Below are 24,351 nucleotides of genomic sequence, written 5' to 3'. Positions count from 1 at the left end.
CCCCACGTCCGAAATCGCCCGCTCTACAAAGCTATACAAATATTTTTCCTGTTCGGTAAATGCCGTAGCGGGAAAAATGGTCAAAAGTGCCAAACCGCCATTTTTTCACTGTTTTGATTCTGATAAAAATTTGAATAAAAAGTGATCAAAGCAATAACATTTCCCGAAAATGGTAGAACTACACAGTACACCCGGTCCCGCAAAAAAGGACGCCCTATACATCCCCGTACACGCACGTATAAAAAAGTAACGGCTGTCGGAATATGGGGACTTTTCAAAAAATAATTTTTTAACACAGTTTTGGATTTTTTTTAACCACTTCAGTACCGGGCCAATTTGTGGTCCAGGACCAGACACATTTTAGGTTTATTTTGTATGTGCCATTTTGAGGTCTGTAACATTTTTCCCGTATGTCTCAGTCAACTAATTTTTGCGTCTTTTTTCGGGGACACATAGGGCTTTATTTTTGTGTTATCTTTATTTTCGAATGTGTTTTAATTTTTTTTATATCTGTGAAAATATAAACAAAATAGGAGGGAAATTGTGTCTGGTTTTCAATTTATTATTTTTTTAAATTTAATAACACAAAGTGTCACTGAAAAAGTTTATAAAGTAGTTTTTCCTGTCCGTTACGGTAATTTTTATTTTGTATGGTGTCGTCGGGGGTGGGGCTATAACCTTTAATAACGGCGTTTTATTAGCGTATTATTTATTTATTTTTATTATTATTTTATTTACATTTTTTTAAAAACTTTTTTATTATATTTTTATTTTATTTTTTTTCCAGATTGTGTCCCCATAAAGTCATAAGAGACCTTTGGGGACATCTGATCACTTTTTTTTTTGTACTGGAGGCTGATTTCTCCTATAGCTGGGGCTGGTACATTTAACCTCATATACAGGAGAAATCCAACCTCTTGCACACTGCTACATGGTATACAGAGCTGATCTGAGTCCTGTAGGACCCAGCAGCTCTAGCAGGACACTGAGCCCGACGGATCACGTGTCCGCCGGGTCAGAGGGCAGCTGAATTATGGCTGCGTCCATAGCCGTGTATACAGCGCTCATTGAGTGCTGTATACACAGCGATCGAGATAGCAGGGGAGGTAATAAATCTTCCCTGCTATCTCTCTAGGAGCTCCGGCTGAAGTTACAGCCGGCTCCTAGTGAAAGCAACTACACGGTCTCCGTGCAGCTGCTGTGTTCTGGTGGACGTACAGGTACGTCCTGGCAGAACTAGACAACCACTTCCCGGACGTATATAGTCTATGGGCGGTCCGGAAGTGGTTAAGGGGTCAAAATGTAAATAAAACCATATAAGTTTTGTATCCCTGGAATCGTAACGAAACACAGAATACAGGGGACATGTCATTTTGGTTGCACAGTGAACGCCGTAAAACCAAAGCCCGTAAGAAAGTCGCAGAAATGCATTTTTTCTTCAAATCCACCCTATTCTGAATTTTTCCCCTGCTTCCCAGTACATTATATAAAATAAATAATGGCGGCATCATGAAGAAAAATTTGTCCCAGGAAAAATTAAGACCTCATATGGCTCTGGGAGCGGAGAAATAAAAAAGTTATGGGGTTTAGAAGGAGGGGAGTCAAAAACGAAAATCAAAAAATGTCATCGGCGGGAAAGGGTTAACTTCAAATACTTCTGTCCCAAAGTCACTATGTAAAGTTTATACCAACACCGTATATATAGCAGCTCAAATACAAATTAACTTCAACACAAAAGTCTCACGTATTCTCTGAATTACAGGAAAACAAGATACAAAGTTACATTTCATATCCCATACCTTATACACAGTACGAAAACCTTACCCATGCCTGTATATACCCACTTCTACAATCGCCGCAGACGAAGTCGCGGGTAACAGCTAGTAGACTTATATAGAAGCCATGAACTTCCAGCTGATGAGTGAATTGGCAGGTCAGACGATCACATGATCAGCTGGAGGACCCATTCTGTAGCTGAATAAAGTGAAAAATGAACCCATTGAGGTACTGCAGGACTAAAGAGGACTAGAATTGCTGGAGTGGGGCTTTAAATCACTTCCCATAATACACCCTATATATATTACTAAGACATCAGTGACTTAATAATATACATTCTGAAAGTATGATACTTTGTTTTCCTATCCTGAATAGAAAAAGCCTGCCTAAGAGAATGATGAAACAGTCTTTCCTATAGGCTTAAGCGATATCTTCTTTTTTTATATTGACCTTTGTAATATTTCTGCATTGTCATGTGTAGTAAAATAAAACTGACTTTTACAGTTTAACATTAGTATTATCAGAACGCAAACCACCCGGCCCCGATGTTACGGTCACACAGAAGTATGTCCTTTCAGTGTCATTTTAGTGGTTAATGTGTAGTAGTAAGACCTTACCTGTGTTTTTTTTGTTGTATACCATATCTTGTACAATATATGACTGTAAACATTCTTTTTTTTACGTTTGCCAATACTTTTTGATTGCCGAGTGCTGAATCCAAAGGTCAGAATCGCTATGTTTCTGCTTTCTTCTTTGTTGCTGTACTAAATCCATTTTATACATAGGCTATTAAAGATTTGTGTAAACCTGTGGTGTAAAACCCGTTGTGGGCCTTCCTAAGTTATTTTTATGATGGGGGATCTCTGTGCTTGAAGCCCCTACAATCATCTGTTACCTCTGTAAACATGGATATAAAATAATTAAAGGGATTCTACCATTAAAACCTCTTTTGTTGTTCATAAGACGTTGGAATAGCCTTTAGAAAGGCTATTCATCTCTTACGTTTAGATGTGATCTCCGCTGCACCGTTCATTAGAAATACCGGTTTTTACCGGCATGCAAATTAGTTCTCTGGCAACAATGGCGGCGGGCCCCAGCGCTGAAGATGCAATGGGGGCATCCCCACTGCTGCTCGAGAACACGATCCTGTGATGCCTCTATCTTCGGCTGGATCCTCCCCTTCTCTGTCGTCTTCCTCCTGCGTCACCTCCGATGCCTGCGCAGTTGGCTCTGCCAGTGAGACACCAACAGAGCCGAGTGCAAATGCTGGCCGGCGGCCATTTTTGGGAGGCCGCTCCTGCATTGAACTACAAGAGCAAGAGCGGCCTCCCAAAAATGGCCGCCGGCGTGCGCAGTCGGCTCTACTAGTGTCTCACTGGCAGAGCCAACTGCGCAGGCGTCAGAGGTGACGCAGGCGGAAGATGACAGAGAAAGGGAGAATCCAGCCAAGGGAGAATCCAGCATTTTCAGCGCTGGGGCCTGCCCCCATCGCAGCCAGAGAACTAATTTACATACTGGTAAAAGCCTGTATTTCTAAGGAACGGCGGAGATCACATCTAAAGGTAATAGACGAATAGCCTTTCTAAAGGCTATTCCAACGTCTTATCCACAAAAAAAGAGGTTTTAATGGTACAATCCCTTTAATCTTGTCTTATGTATGATATTTTATGTAATAATCTGGGTTTTGTCTTTATAATATTTTTTAGCATGTCTTCAAACTTGAGCAAGAAGAATACATGAAAGAAGATATCCCATGGACTCTCATAGATTTCTATGACAATCAACCAGTTATAGACCTCATAGAAGCAAAGATGGGTATTTTGGAACTGCTTGATGAAGAATGCTTGGTAAGCACCTATTTCCACCGGTGTGGTTAGTCCACGTTTCATAAATTTCTCCAAATTCCACCTAAAGGGGTTGTCCTGGATAAATTCATATTTAAAGCATTAGCCCCCATTTTCCCCTCCAACTTTCTAAATACATTTATAATTATTTTTTCTTTGTTTACTATAATATTTGTAAGGAAACAGGGAGCGGGTGTGAGTGAGAAAGGGAGGGGGAGAAAGTGAGAGAGCAAGGAAGTGTGAGGCATCATTGTAGTTGTAGGAAAACAGAACAGGCAACTACCCATGTAAACAAATATAGAAGATGCCAGGAGCTCCTAGAGAAACCCAGAAATCACTCAAAACACCGCTAAAGGTATTTGGTGCACTTATTACCCTATTAATAGTACTAACAGACGTTTTTGAAAAATGATTTTTTTTTTTTTGCCTATAAAATCCCTTTAAGCATGTGGTATATTAATAAGACAAAGTATGGTAGTTCTGTTTAATTTCCTCTTAGAGATATTGGCATTATCCTGTTTGTTGCTGCAGCTGTTTATTACAGTAAGTGCAGCCATATTTGTTATTCCCTTTATATCAGCCTCTCAGAACCTCTCAGTGACATTCTATCACCTTGGTCAATCAGTAACTCAGTAACAGTTTTGCCAACATTTGCTGAGAAGTTCTGGGAGCACTTCCTTATATCATTTTAGCAGAAATGGACACTGGAAAAAGTGAATATTTCTACAAGTAAATAAAATAAAACTACCAAACTGCATGATGCTTTTCCTAACTTTTTGTGATCCTATTTTTTATTTCACTCTTAACTTCACAATTACAGATCTGTTTGTGGCTGCTCTTTGGGCAAAATGTAAAATGATCAGCTGTGTGTTCAGACTTGATCTGTATGTAGTATTTGTCTCAGTATAACGTATAGAGGAATAAAGACAGATTGCTCTGTATATCACTTGGTGTATCAGTATGCATGACAGGAGTGTGCCCTCTCTATTGTATATAGATGACATCAGGGGTATAAAGTGAAGCCACTTCACTCTATACCCCTAAGGATGTTCATGAAGCATGTAGCTTGGAAGAACTTCTATTTAGGCACATGTGTCTAAGAAACATTGCAATATATTTGAGGTTATATAACAGTAGTATCATCCATATACAATAGATATTTTAATTAATAAATAACTTGAAAATATGTCTGGTCATACCAGGGAAAATGTTCCGATATTGAAGTGGTTAAAAGACGATATACCACTTTAAACATTTTGCCGCTCTCACCTCACTAACAGAGTAACCATTGAAACCTCAAGTCATCAGGACAATGGGGGCTCAAAAGGTCTCCTATATGCTTCATGTGTGGCCACCGCTCCCTTCACTTCTATTTGGATGCTGGAGATCACCCCCCCCCTCCCCCAAGCAGTCTATTAGAAGTGAATGGAGCGGGGGACATACCTGGGTACCACTACTTCATTCACATGAAGCATTCAGGGGACCTTTTCAGACTCCGGTTCTTGTGATCTTAGACTCCCTCCCAGCTGTCAGACACATATCCCCCACCCTGTGGATAGAGGATAAATGTAATTGATAGACAAACCTTTTAAGGCGTCATTTACATATTCAGGTTTTTGCATGTAGTTCTTGAAGCTAAAATTAGTTGTAGATCATAAAGGGAGTGGAAGTGTAAAGGAGAGGTGCTACTTCTTTTCTTCAAATCGACTCTTGGTTTTTTCTTCAAAAACTGCATCAGAAAATCTTAGCATGTGAACACACCCTAAGGGTCCATACACATGGAGGAAAATGGTGCGGAATTTGGTGTGGAATTTCAGCGCTGAAAAAAAAGCCTTCCATTGACTTCATTGGTTTCTTTTTTCTAGCAGAAAAAAGAATCCATTGAAGTCAATGGGAGGCGCTTTTTTCAGTGCTGAATTTCCACACCAAATTCCGCACCATTTTCCTCCGTGCGAATGGACCCTTAGTGTCAGAATGGTAATTACTGAATTTTAGTCATATGCATAATAATAATGATTTATCACATTTTTCACTAGCTTTTAGGTACATTTAGTAGCAAGTAACGGTGGATTATTGTGCCTAGTATTCATGGAAGTATAATTGTGAATAGTGTGTAACTTTCAGACATCTATGGGAGTAATGTGTGCTCAGAAGGATTACTGCAGGGCTCCTCTAATGTTCTTTTATTTCCCAGCTACCACAGGGAACTGATGAAAACTGGCTGCAAAAGCTCTACAACAACTTCATCAATAAGAACCCTTTGTTTGAAAAGCCAAGAATGTCCAACCGTTCATTTATTATCCAGCACTTTGCCGATAAGGTAACATAAGCCGACATAATAAGTTAGTAGCAAGAGGAGCAGCACCTTACCTAAATAATGTTCAGTCATTCCATCATAGGTATAGTGTGCAAGGAGATAAACATGTGCAACACTTTGCAATATATGATATTTAGTGATATTCTGATTATGTTAGTAAATACTGTAGGTATCTCATAGAATGGTCTGTGTGCTTTCACTACACACCGCTTGCCAATGCATTTGGTATTCCATTTGGGGGCTCCCCATGCAGACTCCCCAAATGGATTACCAAACGCAGATGTGAATGAGGGGTTAGAACCTACAGGGCTGAGTTCTGTTTTTATTGCACTTTTTGTTGCAGCTTTTTATGTGGTTTTTTAAGCAAAGCTAGGAGTGGATGATAAAGAAATTACATATACTTCTCTATTCTAAGATCTACCCATGGCTGAGGCTAAAAAAACCACATGTGTGATTCCAAAGAACAGTGTATTTATATGTCCCAAAAGAAAAAGATGGTAAGATTTCTGGAGAGCATGCACACATTAAGCTAAGGCCCTACGTAGCGGACTGCAGCAACAAAACGCTGTGGGAAAAAACACAGCGCTTTACACAGAACTTTCTCTAAACTTTCTACTTCAGTTATACCTATGGAGAAACCGCCAGCGTTTCTGTAGGTAAATTTGACACGCTGCAGTTTCCAAAAGGATTTCTAGATTCACTTGCAGGGTTTATACCACAAAGGTCCGCGGCCTTACAGCGGTTATTTATTGGTTTTAGTTTTTAGATTCACTCATCTGGCCCAAATAACTGCAACAGAAAATGCATCAAAAACTGCTTGTGTTGTCCCAGGCTTTACCTAAGTAGCTGTTATAAGCTGAATATTATATTAGAATATTAATGGTTTAAACACAGAATACTCATATCAGTTTCTTGTTGAATTTGCAGGTAGAATATAAATGTGATGGATTTTTGGAGAAAAATCGTGATACAGTTTATGAAGCACTGATTGACCTGATAAAAACTAGTAAGGTTTGTATGTTTACAACATTGTTAGAATTATATTTAGATATTTTTGACCCTGTTATTGCCTATATATTCTATTTATTAAAAAAAAGAAATATATCATCATTTTTTTTATTTGAACATTTTTCTGTTATACTGTTTTTGAAGGCGCTTATCACCAGCAATAGAGTAAATTTCAGGGTTCCAGGGGTTGTGACTGCACCAGAGAGGTAGAAGGCCTGCGTCCAGCTCAAGATGTCCGGGTGCCCACAGCAACATAATAGCACCATTACCTCCACTATACATCTCCAGCAGGCTGTAATTACATTGCATGGGTGCTATAACACAGATACTATTGAAGTCTATGGGCAACGGACTAATAACGGACAGTAACTGATAGCCATCAGTTACTGTCTGTTTGTGTCCGCTATGATAGATGTTTGTTTTTTTGTTTTTTTTTTAAACGGACACCTTCATAACGGAATCCAATGGTAGTGTGAACACTACTTTAATTTTGTGTCTGTTGCACTGTACAACGATTGGAAACAAAGTATAAAGTAAAGCGTAGGTGTATACAAATATGTGATTTTTATCTAGCAGGGAGAGTACTGTATTGACATCTATAGATCCATTAATGCCTACAAAGGTATTCACAAGGATTTATTCTCTGCCCTCATTACAACATACCCCTGGACCTAAATTCGCTGTGAGAAAAGTGCACTGCAAATGTTTGTTCTTGTAGTAAATGCCCCAATATTTTTTTCACAGTACGTGTATACAGTCATATAGACTAATTAGTATTTTTTTTTATTTTTTTTAAACACTTCTAGTTCCAGCTTTGTGCAAATTTTTTTCAAGATAATACTGAATCCACAAACCCATACAAAGCAGCCATAAGAGTGCAACCTGCAAGGCCCGCGATCAAGGCAGCAAACAAGGAATTAAGAAAGACTGTGGGCAACAAGGTACTGGATTGTGGAATATATATTATGTAATGGCTGATTTTTTGCTGACGTAATGGTTTTTGAAATCGCTGCATTTCCACTGGTGATGTTTTTCTGCAATGTATGAATGGCATTAGCCAGTATCCCATCCACTTTGCAGGTACTGTAAATCGCCATGGCTAAATCACAGCGTTTTCACAACGTAGGGCCCCAGCCTCAATCACTATATTTCCTTTGATTCTATTTTGCCTTATTTTGCATTTAAAGTGAGAAATGAATAAAGAAATCCTTTCTGTGTGTCCAATCCTCTTATTTTTTCCTCAAATTTCTGCAGTAGGATTGAATAATAAATGGTCAAGCCTTCCCTTTGGGCTTAGCCCTACTTTTCAACAGAATGCAAAAGATTAGTAGGAAATTAAACATGCTTCAGCTCAGTTTCTCTCAAATTGATGATGCTGAGCTGCAATACCAAACAGAACCACTATACAATGCATGGCGCTGTTTGTAGTAAGGAGTGAAGAGGTCACAGCAATCAATACCATTATATATTATTGTACATCAGTGATCAGTTTTTGCAGAGGAAGAAAATTGGCAAATAAATTTTTGGTATTGATAGACTTGGAGCATGCAAAAGACGTATGTAAAAATGTGGTGAGCATTCCCATTGTGTTAGCAAGATAATATAAAAGGAGAGTTGTAGCTGCTTGAAAGAATTTTAGCTGCTCTAGTGATCTGTAATGGCTTGTGTAATGCAGCTCTTGTGCTCTGCGTTCCAGATCATATGTCTCTGTATTTCTTGGTATTTTCAGTTCCGCAACTCCCTGTGTTTACTTATGGAGACACTTAATGCCACCACTCCTCATTATGTCCGATGCATAAAACCCAATGATGAAAAGCTCCCATTTGAGTAAGTATAAAGTAAAGCCAGTAGCTTGTAACCCTTAAAGGGAATGTATCAAGATTTTTATTATAAAAACTTGATAGTGAAATATAACCACTATTTTCTAATCTGTTTGTATTTTCTGATTGTAGATTTTTATTCTATTTTTATGTATAATGCTCCCTATTGCCTCCAACATGATATAATGTTCCCAAATGGCCCCCACCGCATTACATTGCTTCTTAGTGGCTCCCACGCAGTATGTTGTTCCCTATTGTCCTCCTCATGGTATAATGTTCCCCAGTGGCCCTCATAGCAATATAATGCCCCCCTAGTGGCTCCCACACAGTATCATATTCCCAAGTGCCACCCAGTATAATGCTCACCAGTGCTTCCACATCAAAATGCTATCCAGTGGACCACACACAGTATAATGTTCCCCAGTGACCATCAACAGTATAATGCTCCCCAGTGACCCAAACATAGTACATTATTCCACAGTAGTCTACCGTCAGTATAGTATTCCCAGTGATGTTCTGCTAAGCTCCTCCGGGGATGTTCTGCAATGCTCCCCAGCGGTCCACACACAGTATAATGTTCTTCACTTCCCCCTCCCCCAAAGTTTAATGCTGCCCAGTGGCCCCCCCACAGTATAATGTTTCCATGCCCCCCCAGTATTATGTTTCCCAGTGCCTCCAGATTGTATATTTATTCCCATTGGCTGCTCCCCAAAAGTTGTGGTGCCACATAAATTAAAAAAAGTCCAAGCCTCTATCCTGCAAAGTGAACATAGATTTAGATTTTGTCTGAACAAAAAGACATGATATTCTCTGTGTAGTAGTTGCATTATAAATGTTTGTGGTCAATGAGGTCCATTAACAAGCTCTCTCATCAGCTTTGTAGAGATGTAAATATTTCTCCCTGGTAAGGGTTCAGATATTTTTTGTGAAAGGGACGTGCAGGTATAGCTTTCGGTTTCCACTGGAGACTGCTGATCTTCATAATACATACTTCTATGCTCAACTTTATTTCCTTTATCTTCCCTAGTTCTCTTGGTTTATTAAAGTAAAAGTGCCAAGTGCAATGCAAGATTTTATAAATATCTCAGATAGCATGAATATCTTGGCATGTGCTAAGTTTTACATTTTTAAGCCTTTTATATGCTGTGTTGCAGATTTGACCCTAAAAGAGTGGTTCAACAATTGAGAGCATGTGGCGTGCTGGAAACCATCCGAATAAGTGCGCAAAGCTATCCCTCCAGGTATATCTCCACACTGTGATGATACAAGCTATAGCTGCAGCTAGAACAGAATTGTCTGTAACTTCTCTAAACTATATATAGCGCCAACATATTCCGCAGCACTTTAAAAATTGTAGGGTTCAAGTACAGACAAAGATGTACATTAAAGGACAATAGTCAATTCACACTATGGGACTGAGGGCCCTGCTCACAAGAGCTTACAATCTCTATGAGGGTGTGACAATATTTGAGGGGGTAACACAAGCAGTAGTAGGGACGGCATAGGAGGTAGCATTGCTTATACAGTGGTCCAGCCATTTTTGTGATAGAGGTTACTTTTATTTCAAATAAATAAAGCTGTATGAGCCGTCACCTGTCAGTGTCCTTTTATGTGCAGGTGGTGCCTGGACATATGGATTTACAATCCGATATGGCAACATATCCTGTGTGATAATACAGGAGTGTTTTAAGGATTTTAACATCAGAATGATTTACATTAGGAATTGTGATAGGCCTGTCTGAAAAGATGTGTCTTTAGTTTGCGCTTGCAGCTGTAGAAATTGGAAGTTAATCTGATTGCCTGGGGTAGAGCATTCCAGAGAAGTGGTGCAGCTCAGAAGGTTTTGAATACAGAAGTGGGAGGTTCTGATAATAGAGGATGTAAGTTTTAGGTCATTGAGTGAACGGAAAGCACAGGTTGGGCGGTAGACAGAGATGAGGGAGGAAATGTATGGAGGTGCAGCATTATGGAGAGCCTTGTGGATGAGAGTGGTAACTTTATATTGTATTCTGTAATGAATAGGCAGCCAATGTAGTGACTGGCACAGACCAGAGGCATCGCTGTCAGGGCCGCCGATAGGCCAGTACTACTGCTACTGGCGTCAGGGGCCCGGCCAAATTTAAAAATTGGGGGGGCCCTGGCCCCCTGGTGCCGGCAGCAGTCATTGTATGTCCTGTTTGTTTCAACTCAGATATGCGTCCAGAGGACGCAGATCTGAGTTAAACACTTACGCGGCTGAAGCAAGGAGCTGACACAGGTCAGCTCCTCGCTTCGCCGCTGCCGCCTCTCTCGCTGACACATATGCGGCTGAAGCGAGGAGCTAACCTGTGTCAGCGCCTCGCTTCGCCGCCTCTCTCGCTGACATCACGTCTACACTGCCGGGTAGCCGGCGGCAGCGGCGAAGCGAGGAGCTGACACAGGTCAGCTCCTCGCTTCAGCCGCATATGTGTCAGCTCCTCGCTTCGCCGCTGCGGCCTCTCTTGCTGACACATATGCGGCTGAAGCGAGGAGCTGACCTGTGTCAGCTCCTCATTTCGCCACTGCCGCCGGCTACCGGGCAGTGTAGACGCGATGTGATGACGTCACATCGCGTCTACAACTGTGCGCCAGTAAGAGAGAGAGGCGCGCAGAGAGCAGCGGGGGAACGAAGGAGAAGGTAAGTGTAATGTGGAATGTGAAACTGGGGGCAGATGAAGGAGAGGACGGCATGACACTAGGGGCAGAGATGGAGGGGACATGAATCTGGGGGCAGAGATGGAGGGGACATGAATCTGGGGCAGAGATGGAGGGGACATGAATCTGGGGGCAGAGATGGAGGGGACATGAATCTGGGGGCAGAGATGGGGGAACATGAATCTGGGGGCAGAGATGGAGGGGACATGAATCTGGGGGCAGAGATGGAGGGGACATTAATCTGGGGGCAGAGATGGGGGGACATGAATCTGGGGGCAGAGATGGAGGGACATGAATCTGGGGGCAGAGATGTGGGGACATGAATCTGGGGGCAGAGATGGAGGGACATGAATCTGGGGGCAGAGATGTGGGGACATGAATCTGTGGGCAGAAATGGAGGGGACATGAATCTGGGGGCAGAGATGGGGGGACATGAATCTGGGGGCAGATGAAGGGTGTATATGAAGCTGGGGGAGAGACGGAGGGGGGACATATAATTTACGGGTGACTGTAGGAGGATTATACAGTGTGAAAAATTAATGAGTGGGCGGAGTCAACATAACAGTGGGTGGGGCAAAATTTCCAGCGGCGCGCAAAGCGCGCCGCACATTTTGTCCCTCTTTTGGTTCTTCAAAAGTTGGGAGGTATGGGTACAGGGGGCAATGGAAAGATGTTAGAAGGTGGATGGGGGGGGGGATTGTTGGGACATCAGGTGTGCGGCACTGCGGAGAGGGAACTGGGGCAATAATATATAATATATAAGTTTTTAGCTGGAGAATAATAATGATGTAGGCTATGCTACTAGCAGCCTGTTTGGGGTTGGGACTTTCCCTTGCCGGGATACGTTGGTAACCAGTCACAATCAGCTACCCACTTATCCCTGCACGGAGAACTGCAGGCCCCCCCCTTTTTTTTTTAATGGCCAGTTCTTCGTGCAGGGATAAGTTGACAGCTGATTCTGACTGGTTACCAACGTATCCCGGCAAGGGAGGCCAAAAACGCAATGTGAATAAGCCCTGAGGATTTATTAAGAGGGTTCTTATAAATGGTGTTGGCTCTCTATAGGCGCTTTCACACATAGCAGATTTTACCTGCAAATAGAATCTGATTAAGCCTTGTAATGCTGCTAAATAAAGGGAAATGTAATACAGAATTGGTATGACGCAAAATAAGGTAGTTTTAAAATGGCGTGGGGGGGGAGCAGACACTTAGGCTGTATGGGGCCCCAAAATTCCTGATGGCGGCCCTGATCGCTGTAGCGTCTAGACTGATAGATGAGCCTGGCCGCTGCATTCAGAATAGATTGTAGAGGGGAGAGTTTAGTGAGGGGAAGACCGATTAGTAAGGAGTTACAGTAGTCAAGTTGAGAATGAATCAAGGCGACAAAAGGGGTCTTTAATGTATCTCTCGTAAAGAAAGGGCGCAAATTGCTGTTCATTAGGACTCTTCCTGCTGAAGCAGCTGCTTTATATTCTGTAAACTGAAGCATTAACCACATTCATCCGACTTGCTTTCTTGTGATTCTAGTTTCTTGTAATTTCTCTACAGGTGGACCTATATAGAGTTTTACGGTCGGTACAGTATCCTAATGACGCAGCAGGAGTTGTCTCTGAGTGATAAGAAACATATCTGCAAGGTTGTACTTCAGAGGCTAATCCAGGTAGGAGACATTCAGCATGATGGTATGTATGTCAGCGAATTAATAGGTTAGCAGAATTAGTGCTGGAATACATTGTTCGAACTATAATGTATTCACAGTTATAAGACATTATTATTGACTTTAAAAAAAGTACTAGACATCATATTAAAATTCACCATCAATCTGCTGCTAAATGAGCGCTGATCACATCTTTTGTAGGCATAAAAATCATTGTCTGTCAGCAGCACATTCCCTTGTGGTAATAGTGTCAATAATGATGTGCTGTGGACTGATGCAAAAATCATATTTCTGATCACTCGTCCTCATACAGTACAATGACATGGTAAACAAGTGCTAATCGGCTTGCTATATTATAGACTAGCACATAATGCAGGCAGAAATTCTGCTTTTATTAGGAAACCCTAAGCATCAGATTTTTTTGAGAATTACCATGTTCAGGGACTTTTAGCTTAACTATAGTGCAAAAAAGTGCCCCAGTAATATTTAGACTATGGCAGTATTGGATATTTAAATGTATGTTACTACTGTAGGTAGTGTCAGAGTAGCATAAACAATTGGCACAGTCAGGGATGGATTATAATGTATGCTTGCATAGGGCCCAAGGCTGCAAGAGGGACTAATGGCAAATAATTGCACATTTTCCCCAGTTATAATCTGACCTCCACTGATACAGTTGAATATTTTGGCAGGGTACGAGAGTCAACTGGAAGTGGATATTTGCTGGCCGAAACTCACAATATCCATTTAGCAGTTTCATTCAGACTGAACACGTTCAAACAAGAACTGGTATTATTATACACTGGGATCTGTCCAAACAGTGTTACTCACCTTCCCTGGGCTTCAGCGCACGGATCCTGTTTAGGTCTCTTCCATCCTTCGGAATACGGCCTAGTTCACACGGGGTTCCGCGTGAACACATTCCGTCGCGGCTTTCCTCTCCGGATTAGGCCCAAATGAGTGGGTCTAGTCCGGATGGAGGTGTCCCGAGGCGGACGCCATGGCTGTTTCAGCCCCGGAATACACCTGAAGAAAGGGCAGCTCGCTTCTTTTTTCCGCGAGCGGAAACAAACCGCTAGCAGAAAAAAAAAAACTAGCGGTCTACATAGACCTCTAAGGTGGTCATGCAGATGAGGAAGTTGGTGCATTGGGGGCAGGCCTGGTTGCATTGAGTGCACTCTTTTTGCTGCTCAAGTGGGATATATGATATTATAGCATTGGGAGGATCAATTCTCTCTGCATGGGGTGGTGCAGGCAGATGTTAAGGGTACAAGTGGCAAAATCAGTGCTCCAGGAAGTTCAAGACCGCCTACAGTGCACCAAATGCCTCATTTGTATAAGACTTCAAAGTTGTTTTTCTACAATTCTACAAAACTGATATACCTAATAAAGGTATGATGTTTGTCACTGCCATATGCTTTGTAATGTGGTGATGTCTACTGAGTATGCTGGAGGACGTGGTAGACTACCTTTCACACAAAAAAAAAACAAATAGCGATGATGAAGAGTAAAATTTACCTAACTAACCTCTGCCCGCGACTTCGTCTGTGGGTTGTTGGCGTCGATGATACGCCTATATTCAGCAAATTGCTGCCGTCGACGGTTTGCCTGCTACGGCATCTTGGCAGCTGTCAAGCTGTCCTGCTGCTGAACTTGTTCCTCACACCGTGCCTGAGATTGTTCCGGCATCACAGCAGCTCGCTGGGACGCCATATAATGAGCGTGTTGTTGGTGTTGATGATCCGTCTGTTCCAGCGTTCCAACAGCTGTGAAGCTGGCCTGCCGCTGAACTCATTCCTCGCGCTGTGGCCATGATTGTTCCGGCATCTCAGCAGCTCGCTGGGAAGCCATATAATGAGTGTGTTGTTGGCACTGATGATCTGCATAATGAGCGTGTTGTTGGCACTGATGATCCGCATGCTCCAGCGTTTTGGCAGCTCTCAAGCTGGCCTTGCGCTGAACTCATTCACTCATGAACTCATGTCAGCAGCTCGCTGGGACGCCATATAATGAGTGTGTTGTTGGAGTCGATGATCCCCCTCAGCTACGCTTGAGGACAACTGTGTGACTTCTGGTTTCCTTCATAGCTCTCGTTGTTTGCGACAAATTTGAACGAACTGCAAATGTGTATACACACTGTAGGTTAGCGTGTGTTTACACAGAGTGATAACAGCCCTGGCTGAGATAAGGTTCTGTTTAATATAGTATGTGAACTTAAATTTATAACAGTTGTGAAGCCATGTCATTTACCGGGATAAAAAGAAGCCTATATTTTAATCGAGGTTACAATCTATCTGTGTGCCGAATTTCATTCAAATCCGTTCACTCGTTTTTGCGTGATTGAGGAACAAAACAGACAAACATACAAACTGTCACATTTATAATATTAGTAGGATAGGATAGGATGTCTGCTGTATATTGGGACTGCTTCGAATGTGCTTAGAATGCAGTGAGAAATGTGGCCAGTAGGTGGCTCTAAAACCAAAGAAATATCCGAGCCGCACATCCGTGTACTTGGAGAACAGTTGTCTGTACAAAGAGTAAGCAGACACGGAATGGTTAAGATGCCATTTTTAAGTTGGTTGCTTGAAAATCTAGACTGAAACCCTGAAGCTTTATTACTAAGAGCTTCTGATGACCTGTCCTCTTCTGCTTTCTGTCAGGTGATGTGTAGTCATGGAGACCCTGTGTGGTTTTACATCACTTTCTCCACGTAGGTCCTCAATTGTTTTTCATGTAGAGTGTATTAGGAGACCTTAGACCTCCATTACACTTGGCAGACATAAGGCGGCATGTTATCATCAGAATCTATCAGCCAGTATGCATTCTCAGACTTTGGGCCCTCAGCATTAATGGGTGAGTGGGACCACTATGATTATTAGATGGCAGGTATGTTTCATGGTCCTTACATCCAGGGTTATCCTCTCTGACGTGTATGCATTTCTTTGTTGCTGAACCTTATATAAGGAAAGATATATTACATGTAACCCTGTCCCAATGACCTTTTTATATTCCATATTATTACATGACTGAAGCAATATCTCTGTTATAGATACACTGACATCTCTGCAGAGGAGATGAAGATGAGATCCATCCTTACCTTAGAAAGCACAAGGATTAGTTGTGTTGTTGATGGTGAATTTAGTACAAATATATATATATATGTATAATATTTTTCTTGACTGTTTGCAGGATTCCAACCAGTATCAGTTTGGAAGGACTAAAATCTTTTTTAGAGCTGGGCAAGTGGCATACCTAGAAAAATTAAGATCCGACAAGTTAAGAAATGCCTGTGTTATGATCCAGAAGAACATTCGGGGCTGGGTACAGAGGAAGAAGTTTTTGCGTGCACGAAACGCCGCCATTGTCATACAGCAATATATTAGAGGACAACGGGCTGTAAGGTAACCCAGCGTTAATATTGTACTCAAGTATGGAAATATCTAAGACAAAGTTCACACTGTGCTTGGTCATAGTCAGCTAACAGTATATGTTTGTTTTAAAGCAATCAAGAAAATACATACTTTAAAGGGTAGGTGGCAAATGTAAGATTGCTGGAAGCCCCAATGCTAAGACCCCCCACAAGTCACCAAGTTTCCAATTCTTCTGCAACATCATGACACATTGAGGAGATATTTGAGTGGAGCTGTCTCTAGATTGAAAGTTTATGGACATGTGGAAACAGCTATGCACATTGCTGCTCCATACACTGTGAACAATGAACTAGCATGCATGCTCGACTGATGTCTTAAGTCTCCTCCTTAGGCTGGGTTCACACGGGATTTTTTGGGCCATATTTTGATGAGGAATCTGTGTCAGAATCTGGCTCATAAAACTGCCTCCCATTGACTTCAATGGGACCCGTTCACTTCTTTTTTCTGCTAGCGGTTTTGTGCCGCTCGAAAAAAAAAAAAGCGACCTGCCCTTTCTTGCCGCAGATTCCACGGCGGAATCCTCCGCAGAGTCCATGGCGCGAATACTCCCTCCCGACTAGGCCCATTCATTTGGGCCTAATCCAGAGCGGAATGCCGCGACTGGATGCCTCTGCCTCAAAATCTGGCCCAAAAAAACAAACCCGTTTGAACCCGGCCATAATAATAATAATAATAATAATTTTTATTTATATAGTGCCAACATATTCCGCAGCGCTGTACAATTTGTAGGGTTCAAATACAGACAGAAAGATACATTACAAAGAAAGTAATTTCACACAATGGGACTGAGGGCCCTGCTCGCAAGAGCTTATAATCTATGAGGTAGAGGGGGTGACACAAGAGGTAGCAGGGGTGGCATTGCTTATACAGAGGTCAGACACTTTTGTAATAGAGGTGACTGTCATTACATAAACATAAGACTTTATGAGCCGTTGACAGTCGTGTCCTTTAACATGTGGATGGAGCTTGGACCTATAAAGTTAGCATGAGATGACATCATATCATGTGGGGAAATGTGGGAGCGGGGACAGAGGAGGGTTAAGGTTTTACGTTAGACACTGTGATAGGCTTGTCTGAAAAGATGCGTCTTTAGTTTGCGTTTGAAACTGTAGAAATTGGGAGTTAATCTGATTGTCCGGGGTAGAGCATTCCAGAGGAGTGGTGCAGCTCAGGAGAAGTCTTGTATACGAGCGTGGGACGTTCTGATAATAGAGGATGTAAGTGTTAGGTCATTGAGTGAACGGAGTACATCCATAGGACTCAAGGTGAAATACATTTTATTTCCTATCCTTTTCACTTATGAAAAAGGTATTTTGTGGGGAAACACCTTTACGCTTAATACCATTAACTTATCTAGATGTAAACCTTAAAATGTAGGATGCTCTTTGACATACATCTGTCTCATAAAGACTGTTTATACTTACAGTATTTGACTGGATACTTTCATAAATTTCAGGAATTCTTCAACACAAATTTTTGAATGTAGTTTTTTGTCTCTCCTCCAGACAAGCAATAAGTGCGACTGCCATTAAGCACACTTGGGCTGCCATCATCATCCAGAAACACTGCAGAGGCTTCTTAGTGCGTCGCATATACCAGCTTATATTAGTAGCTGCTGTAACCATACAAGCATTCACTCGAGGCTATCTGGCAAGAAAGAGGTACCGCAAGGTATGTTTATGTATAGCACTCCTACTGAACATAAACAATTGGGAAAATGTTGTGTTTCATGGACTAGGATGCAAAGGGAGTTAACTTTTTTTTGCAGGTAAAGGGCAACTCTACTCAAAATCACAACATTCAGGTGTGGCCACAGATAACCCACATAATGTATATTTATTCATATCATGTTCAGAAGTGATAATAGTATCAGATAATAGAGCTACAGCAACAAAATAAATACTTGACACAGTGACATAATGTAGAGCTAATAATAATGATTTACTTTTATGAAGAATATAATTGTAGTTACAGTATTTAGGATATGTATCCTGATGATATTGTAGCCATGTATAGCCAAAGTACCATTGCTGCAGTTTATTGCCTTTTGACACATACTGTACATTTCTGATTTTAATTCTTGTTCATAACGGACAATGACTAAGATAAAATATATGCCCTTTGTTATTACCTACATGAAGATGCGGGAAGAACACAAGGCTTTAATACTACAGAAGTATGCACGCGCATGGCTGGCCCGGCGCAGGTTTCAGAACATCCGAAGATTTGTGGTAAACATTCAGCTGTCCTATAGGGTGCAACGTCTTCAAAAAAAGCTGGAAGATCAGGTAATTTACTGTACAAAATAGATTTAACTTGTTAATGCGATATATGATATACACTTTCAGCAATTTCCCACATTCAAAAAATAAAGGGGAAATCCAGACATTTACCCTTTGAATGTCATATAGAGAATTGACCCATGAGAATTTCCCAAAAAAAAACGAAATGAGACCATTGCCACTGAAATAAATCAGTCAAAACAGATTTGTTACAGTAAAATGTTGAAATACAAGTTCATCATATATTCACATTAGGAAAAGTGAGAAAACTAGAGAATATTCTGACTTAATATTTCTGACATAACCATAGAATATTTGCCATATTTTTAAGCGACAAAATGTTTCTTCTTTTTCTTTACCTTTCCTGGGGAGACTACAATTCTCATGATCGTGGAGGACCCCACCGCTGATCTAACATATATGAAATCCCTTTGATTTCAATTGTGCAGCAAATGGGGGCAAGAAAAAAAAAAAAAAAGGACTCACCTCTCCCAGGTCCTCCATTTCCAGCAGCTGCTATTTGTAGGTGATGTCAGTTTTGGTCAGGTGACCACTGCAACCAATCACTGGCCTCAGCAGAAACCTTTTCACTAATGGCAATTGACTACAATGACAGACAGCAGTGACATGCCATCTGTGAAGAGGTCAACCCTGATGCCAGTGATTGAAGTGGGTCACAAAGGACCTAGGAGAGGTGAGTATATTGTTTTATATTGTTATTATTATTATTATTATTATTATTAACCACATTTACTGCACATATAGGTCGTAAAAAAGACCCTTGACAACTCATTTACTCCAGAAATTAGTTGAATAACACAAATGATAAAAATATTACAGCCCTCAAAACAGCACATACAAAAAAAACCAAAAAAATGTGTCTGGTCCTAGACCACAAATTGGCCCAGTACTGAAGTGGTTAAAGTAGATCTGTCATCAGACCATACATACATACAATAAACATATTGGACCAACGTCCCCATGCTGTACTATGCTGTCTATATATAGGCCAGCATATTGTGATGACTCCATCCATTATGATTAAAGACATATTTTAAGTGGTTATTTTTGCCCTGTCTTCTGCTTTTGATCTTGTAAAATTACAAAAGATTTTGCAATTCTGTGCTACAAACAAATTCTGTAGTATCTTCATCTGTAGATTATTGTGTGCTAGATAAAGGGATTTCACTGTATTTTGTAACAATACAAGTGTGTGGCATCCTAGTAAATAATGGACATCAATTACAGTCAGTACAAAATGGAGCGTGTTGTTTAGTTCTGACACACACTGCAGTAATTGTTAGTTGGCTCACAAGTAGATATTAATTTACTTTGTTAGGTCGAGCAAAACATAGGTTTTCAATTGGAATATGTTCTCATATGTTTTCATTTCAATAATTCTTCTGTGTCAACATCCTGTTGTCACATAATTGTTATTGTGCCCCCTAGCGGGGGTTTCATTCTCTCTCAGAATATGCTGTTAAGGTTAAGGCCCCACTTTGGTTAAACGCAGCATTTATTGTTGCAGATTTTACTGCTTTTTTTTCTTTTAGTCAAAGTCAGGAGTGGATCAAACAAAAGGGAAATGTCTAAGTACTTCCTTTATCGTTTCCATTCCTGTTCAAGAAACTCCTGACTTTGGCTCAAAATAACACATTAAAATCTGCAACAAAAAACGCTGTTTTTCAGCAACGTGGAACCTTATCTTAAGGCTAAGGCCACACATAGCAGGCCATAGCTAAAAAGCGCTGCAGGAAAAAACGCGGCGGCAATGCATTGTGGTTATTCCTTCACCACTTTTCACAGACTTTCTCCTTCTATTATACCTATAGGGAAATTGTAGCATTTCTGCTGCATGTATTTTTCTGCAACGAGTGAAAGGGATTCGCTAGATCTTTTCACAGAAAGTCCGCAGAGTTTTCCTCTGTGCACTTTCTGCTTCCATTATACCTATACTGCCATTGTTTACATAGGTGTAATTGACATGCTGCGATTTGCAAAAACACAAGCGTTTTCAAATCGCTGCATTTATACTGCAGATTATTTTCTGCAATATGTGGATGGGATTAGCCGACCACTTTAGGCCTAGTTCATACAGGGACGGAATAGCGTATTTTGGTCCTGATTTTGACGCGCCTAGTCCGGAGGATGCTGCCGCGAGGCGGACGCCGCAGCTCAGGGAGCCACGGAATCCGCCTGAAGAAAGGGCAGCTCGCTTTTTTTTTCCGTGAGCAGCAAAGGGGGGAATTGTGAGGGGGCGGATTATGACGTGGATTCCGCGCCATAATCCGCCCCCTCTGTGCCCGTGTGAACTAGCCCTTACATTTAAAGTAAATTGCCGTCTTAGACTGAGGCCCCACATTGCAGAGTTGCAGCAGATTTTTCTATGTTTTTTTGAGACAAAACCAGGAGTGGATTTAGTGAAAGGTAGAAATATATGAATTTCCTATATAGTTCCCATTCCTTTTGTAGCCATTCTTTGTTTTGGCTCAAAAAAACACAGAAAACTTGCAACAAAAAAAGCTGCATTTCTGCAATGTGGAGCCTTAGCCTTAATGTGTCTAGTGTCAGTAGTCACATGTTAGCAGGCTGGACAATAAGATTTTGAGCACTAGAAGTGACCTCTTTACATGCCACATGCCCACTACATACATAAGATGGCTGTTCTGAACTACAAGGTAGCCCCATAACAAATATGTATGGCAATATCTAGACACCAAATTTTCTTAAATCATTTCGATTGAAAGCTTATTTTTTGCCTGAGTATATTTGTATAGAGAGAAAGACGCCAACATAAATGATGTAACAGAAAATTGATTTTGCTAATGAGTTACTGTTGAGCGACAATGTCCAAGGTAAAGAAGAACACTAATAGTAAGTAGCGTTGTCCACAGCACAGAGCTTGTTGGTCCATGTTCATGACTTATGGGTAAAGTGTTTGTTGCTGGGTGGGAGTTTGTCACTCAAAGGATAAGGATAACGGGTTACGTCATTGTAATTGCCTCAGGAGGTGCCTGTTTTTTTCTGTAACCACTCTTTCCCCTTCTACAAATAGATCAAACTATTATCACTCATGTGTCCTGCTTTTAGATGGTTTCCCAGTCCCTTGTGGGCATTTTGAGTACACAATAAAGATCCTGTTAATGTATGGACTGAAAATAGCTCATTGCTTCATTTTGTTTTAGAACAAGGAAAATCATGGCCTGATGGAAAGACTGACCAGTCTAGCATCCACTTACTCACATGATGTCGATAAACTCCATAAACTTGAATCAGAGCTGGAAAAATCTGTCTCTCAGAGGAAGTTACAGGAAGAAAAAGGGAAGAAGTACAAGGATGAGGCTGAGCAGGTGTGTGCCATATGTCCTGACATTGCTGTCACAGTGTTCCAAAAGATACAATCTAAAAGTTCAGTCAGGTTAACGAATACTCCTTTAAAATTGGTTACTTAAAGAAAACCTGTCACCACCTCCAAGAAAATTACATATTTAATAGCTGCTGTTCCACTGATTCCGGCACAGTTAGAATTTTTTTCTGAAGCTCCAACTATTTCTGAGTAGTCAATGCACATTCTGAGCTCTGATACTGGTTACCTCTGATTGGAGCTCTGAATCACACCCCCGCCTGACACTGCCCTTCTGACATTCCAGGGCTTAAATACCACATTAGGCACCAAAACTAACTGCGCTTATTGCTTGGGAATGGTGGGGGCTAGAAAAAATTCCAATTCTGCTGAAATCAGTTAAGCAGCAACTTTTAACAGAAGCTAAGGTCTTGAATATGTAGAGGTGGTGAAAGATCCTCTTATCAGTTTTAAAACCCATTCATTTGAAAGGGGTTTTTTTAAGGCAAACCGCCGATGTCCATATGCAGCCTTTCTGCGGGGAAACCGTTTTGGTTTTTTTTGGCTGGACACAAAGTCCTGCATATCCTACTTTGCGTCCTGCCAAAAAAAAAAAAAAAAAACGGTTTTCCCGCAGAGAGGTTGCATATTTTCATAGCTATACATTACCCTGTTCCTCTATTATTCCTCTCGACGATTTATGAATAAACTGACACCTGGGAGTCACTGTTCTGATTGGACAGTAGGGATTTATTGATACATTTCTCTGTTCAATGGTAGAGGAACGGCACAAAGCAGAGTTATAAGAACACATGATCCACTATCGATTTATTACAGGGAATACTATTATTTACTAATACAGCCTTGTATATATAACAGTGTGGTCGCACAGGGACTCACTGTTAAGCACCTGCTTTCTGGGGTCCTGGGACTGTAGGTTTTCCATGTGTATGTGTGATCTTCCACTGGCTTTTACAGTTTTTTTTCTTCATTGTAAAAATATACAGTGGTTCGTCACCCTAAAACTGCTGCATGAAATTGTATGTTGTCTCTAGAAAATATCAAAGCTTCAAGCTCATAATTCTGAACTTCTGGAGCACAAGCAGAAGCTGGAAGTGAGACTAGAAGAGAAGACCCAAGAGATGAAGGGTGAGTGTTTCAGTTTTATAACTTAGTGATGTAACGTAGAGTGTCTTATTGTCTGTGTCTAACTGTTGGCGGTCCTTACAGATAAAATGGATGAGCTTACTAATCAGCTATTTTCTGATGTGGAGAAAGAAGAAAAGCAAAGAATGTATGTACAAAATATAGTATACATTTAAGGCGACTTATTTCCACTCTGCACATTAGACAATTCCTATAAAGGGACTCAATAAAACTGTTCACAAGAATATGGGTCCCATATTCCCCTTTCAAATGCATGGTTACACAGTAGTCAGCTATCTCTGTAAGTCTAAAAACCTGTAAATAGTATTCAGGCAATAATACTCTTATGGCTTATTCTGTGGATTGTTAAAAAGCATTGATTCGGGGACAATCCCTTTAAGTGAATGCTCTTTTTTTGTTGTATATAAAATACCTAATAGGGAATCAAGTGTCAGAGAAGCAGCCCCCCCCCCCCAACATACACACGAAGACACACATGTATATTACTCTCCCCAAAATTCTTTCATTATGTTACACAGGAGGCTGGAAAAACAATTTGAAATGCAAAAACAGGACTATGAGAACCAGATAAAGCAGCTGAAAGATGAAATTGAGGCTTTGAAAGAAAAGAATAAACAACTGACACTACAGATAGAAGAGCAAACAAGGCTCAGTGATGAGTTGAAACTTGAAGTTGCTCACTTGTCTGACCGGGCAAAGGTAAAAAAAAATCTACGATCACCTATCTTTCCCTACGTCACCCATTTTTACCTTGTTCTTTTCAGAACCTGGAACAAGTGTCCCCTGACTGTTTATTTTCTGCAAATGTAAAGCAAAACATAATTGAATCTAATAAATCTTACACTTGGGAGAAATATGTTAGCATTAACTGATAGCTTTAATTTTGTCTGCATCACACCAAGGGGGACTCCATACATACAGATGCAAAGTTAGTACCTACTGTAGTTGTATACATTTTTGCAGTGAGCTCCCCCTAGTGCTGACTGTGAAAAGCAAGAACTCATCTCTAGACCAACCAATAACCACAGAT

The 24,351-nt window shown here is 41.0% G+C and overlaps 1 protein-coding gene across 1 annotated transcript in view; it reads left to right on the top strand.

The window, feature by feature from the left end:
- The window catches only part of MYO5C (myosin VC), a 119,208-nt gene that overhangs the window by 35,125 nt on the left and 59,732 nt on the right, over positions 1–24,351 (top strand). The window contains exons 12-25 of the mRNA XM_075273463.1: positions 3,483–3,623; positions 5,815–5,940; positions 6,865–6,948; positions 7,752–7,886; positions 8,675–8,772; positions 9,920–10,006; positions 12,987–13,098; positions 16,288–16,499; positions 18,035–18,200; positions 18,671–18,817; positions 21,997–22,161; positions 23,210–23,303; positions 23,385–23,448; positions 23,840–24,020. Of these exons, the coding sequence (XP_075129564.1) occupies positions 3,483–3,623; positions 5,815–5,940; positions 6,865–6,948; positions 7,752–7,886; positions 8,675–8,772; positions 9,920–10,006; positions 12,987–13,098; positions 16,288–16,499; positions 18,035–18,200; positions 18,671–18,817; positions 21,997–22,161; positions 23,210–23,303; positions 23,385–23,448; positions 23,840–24,020 (1,812 nt within the window). The remainder of the gene's footprint in view (positions 1–3,482; positions 3,624–5,814; positions 5,941–6,864; positions 6,949–7,751; positions 7,887–8,674; positions 8,773–9,919; positions 10,007–12,986; positions 13,099–16,287; positions 16,500–18,034; positions 18,201–18,670; positions 18,818–21,996; positions 22,162–23,209; positions 23,304–23,384; positions 23,449–23,839; positions 24,021–24,351) is intronic.

Source organism: Leptodactylus fuscus, chromosome 5 (genome assembly GCF_031893055.1).
Source record: "Leptodactylus fuscus isolate aLepFus1 chromosome 5, aLepFus1.hap2, whole genome shotgun sequence".
In the NCBI taxonomy this organism is placed as follows: Eukaryota; Metazoa; Chordata; class Amphibia; order Anura; family Leptodactylidae; genus Leptodactylus; species Leptodactylus fuscus.
Note: the sequence above shows the minus strand (reverse complement) of the source record. Positions and strands in the feature narration are given on the sequence as shown.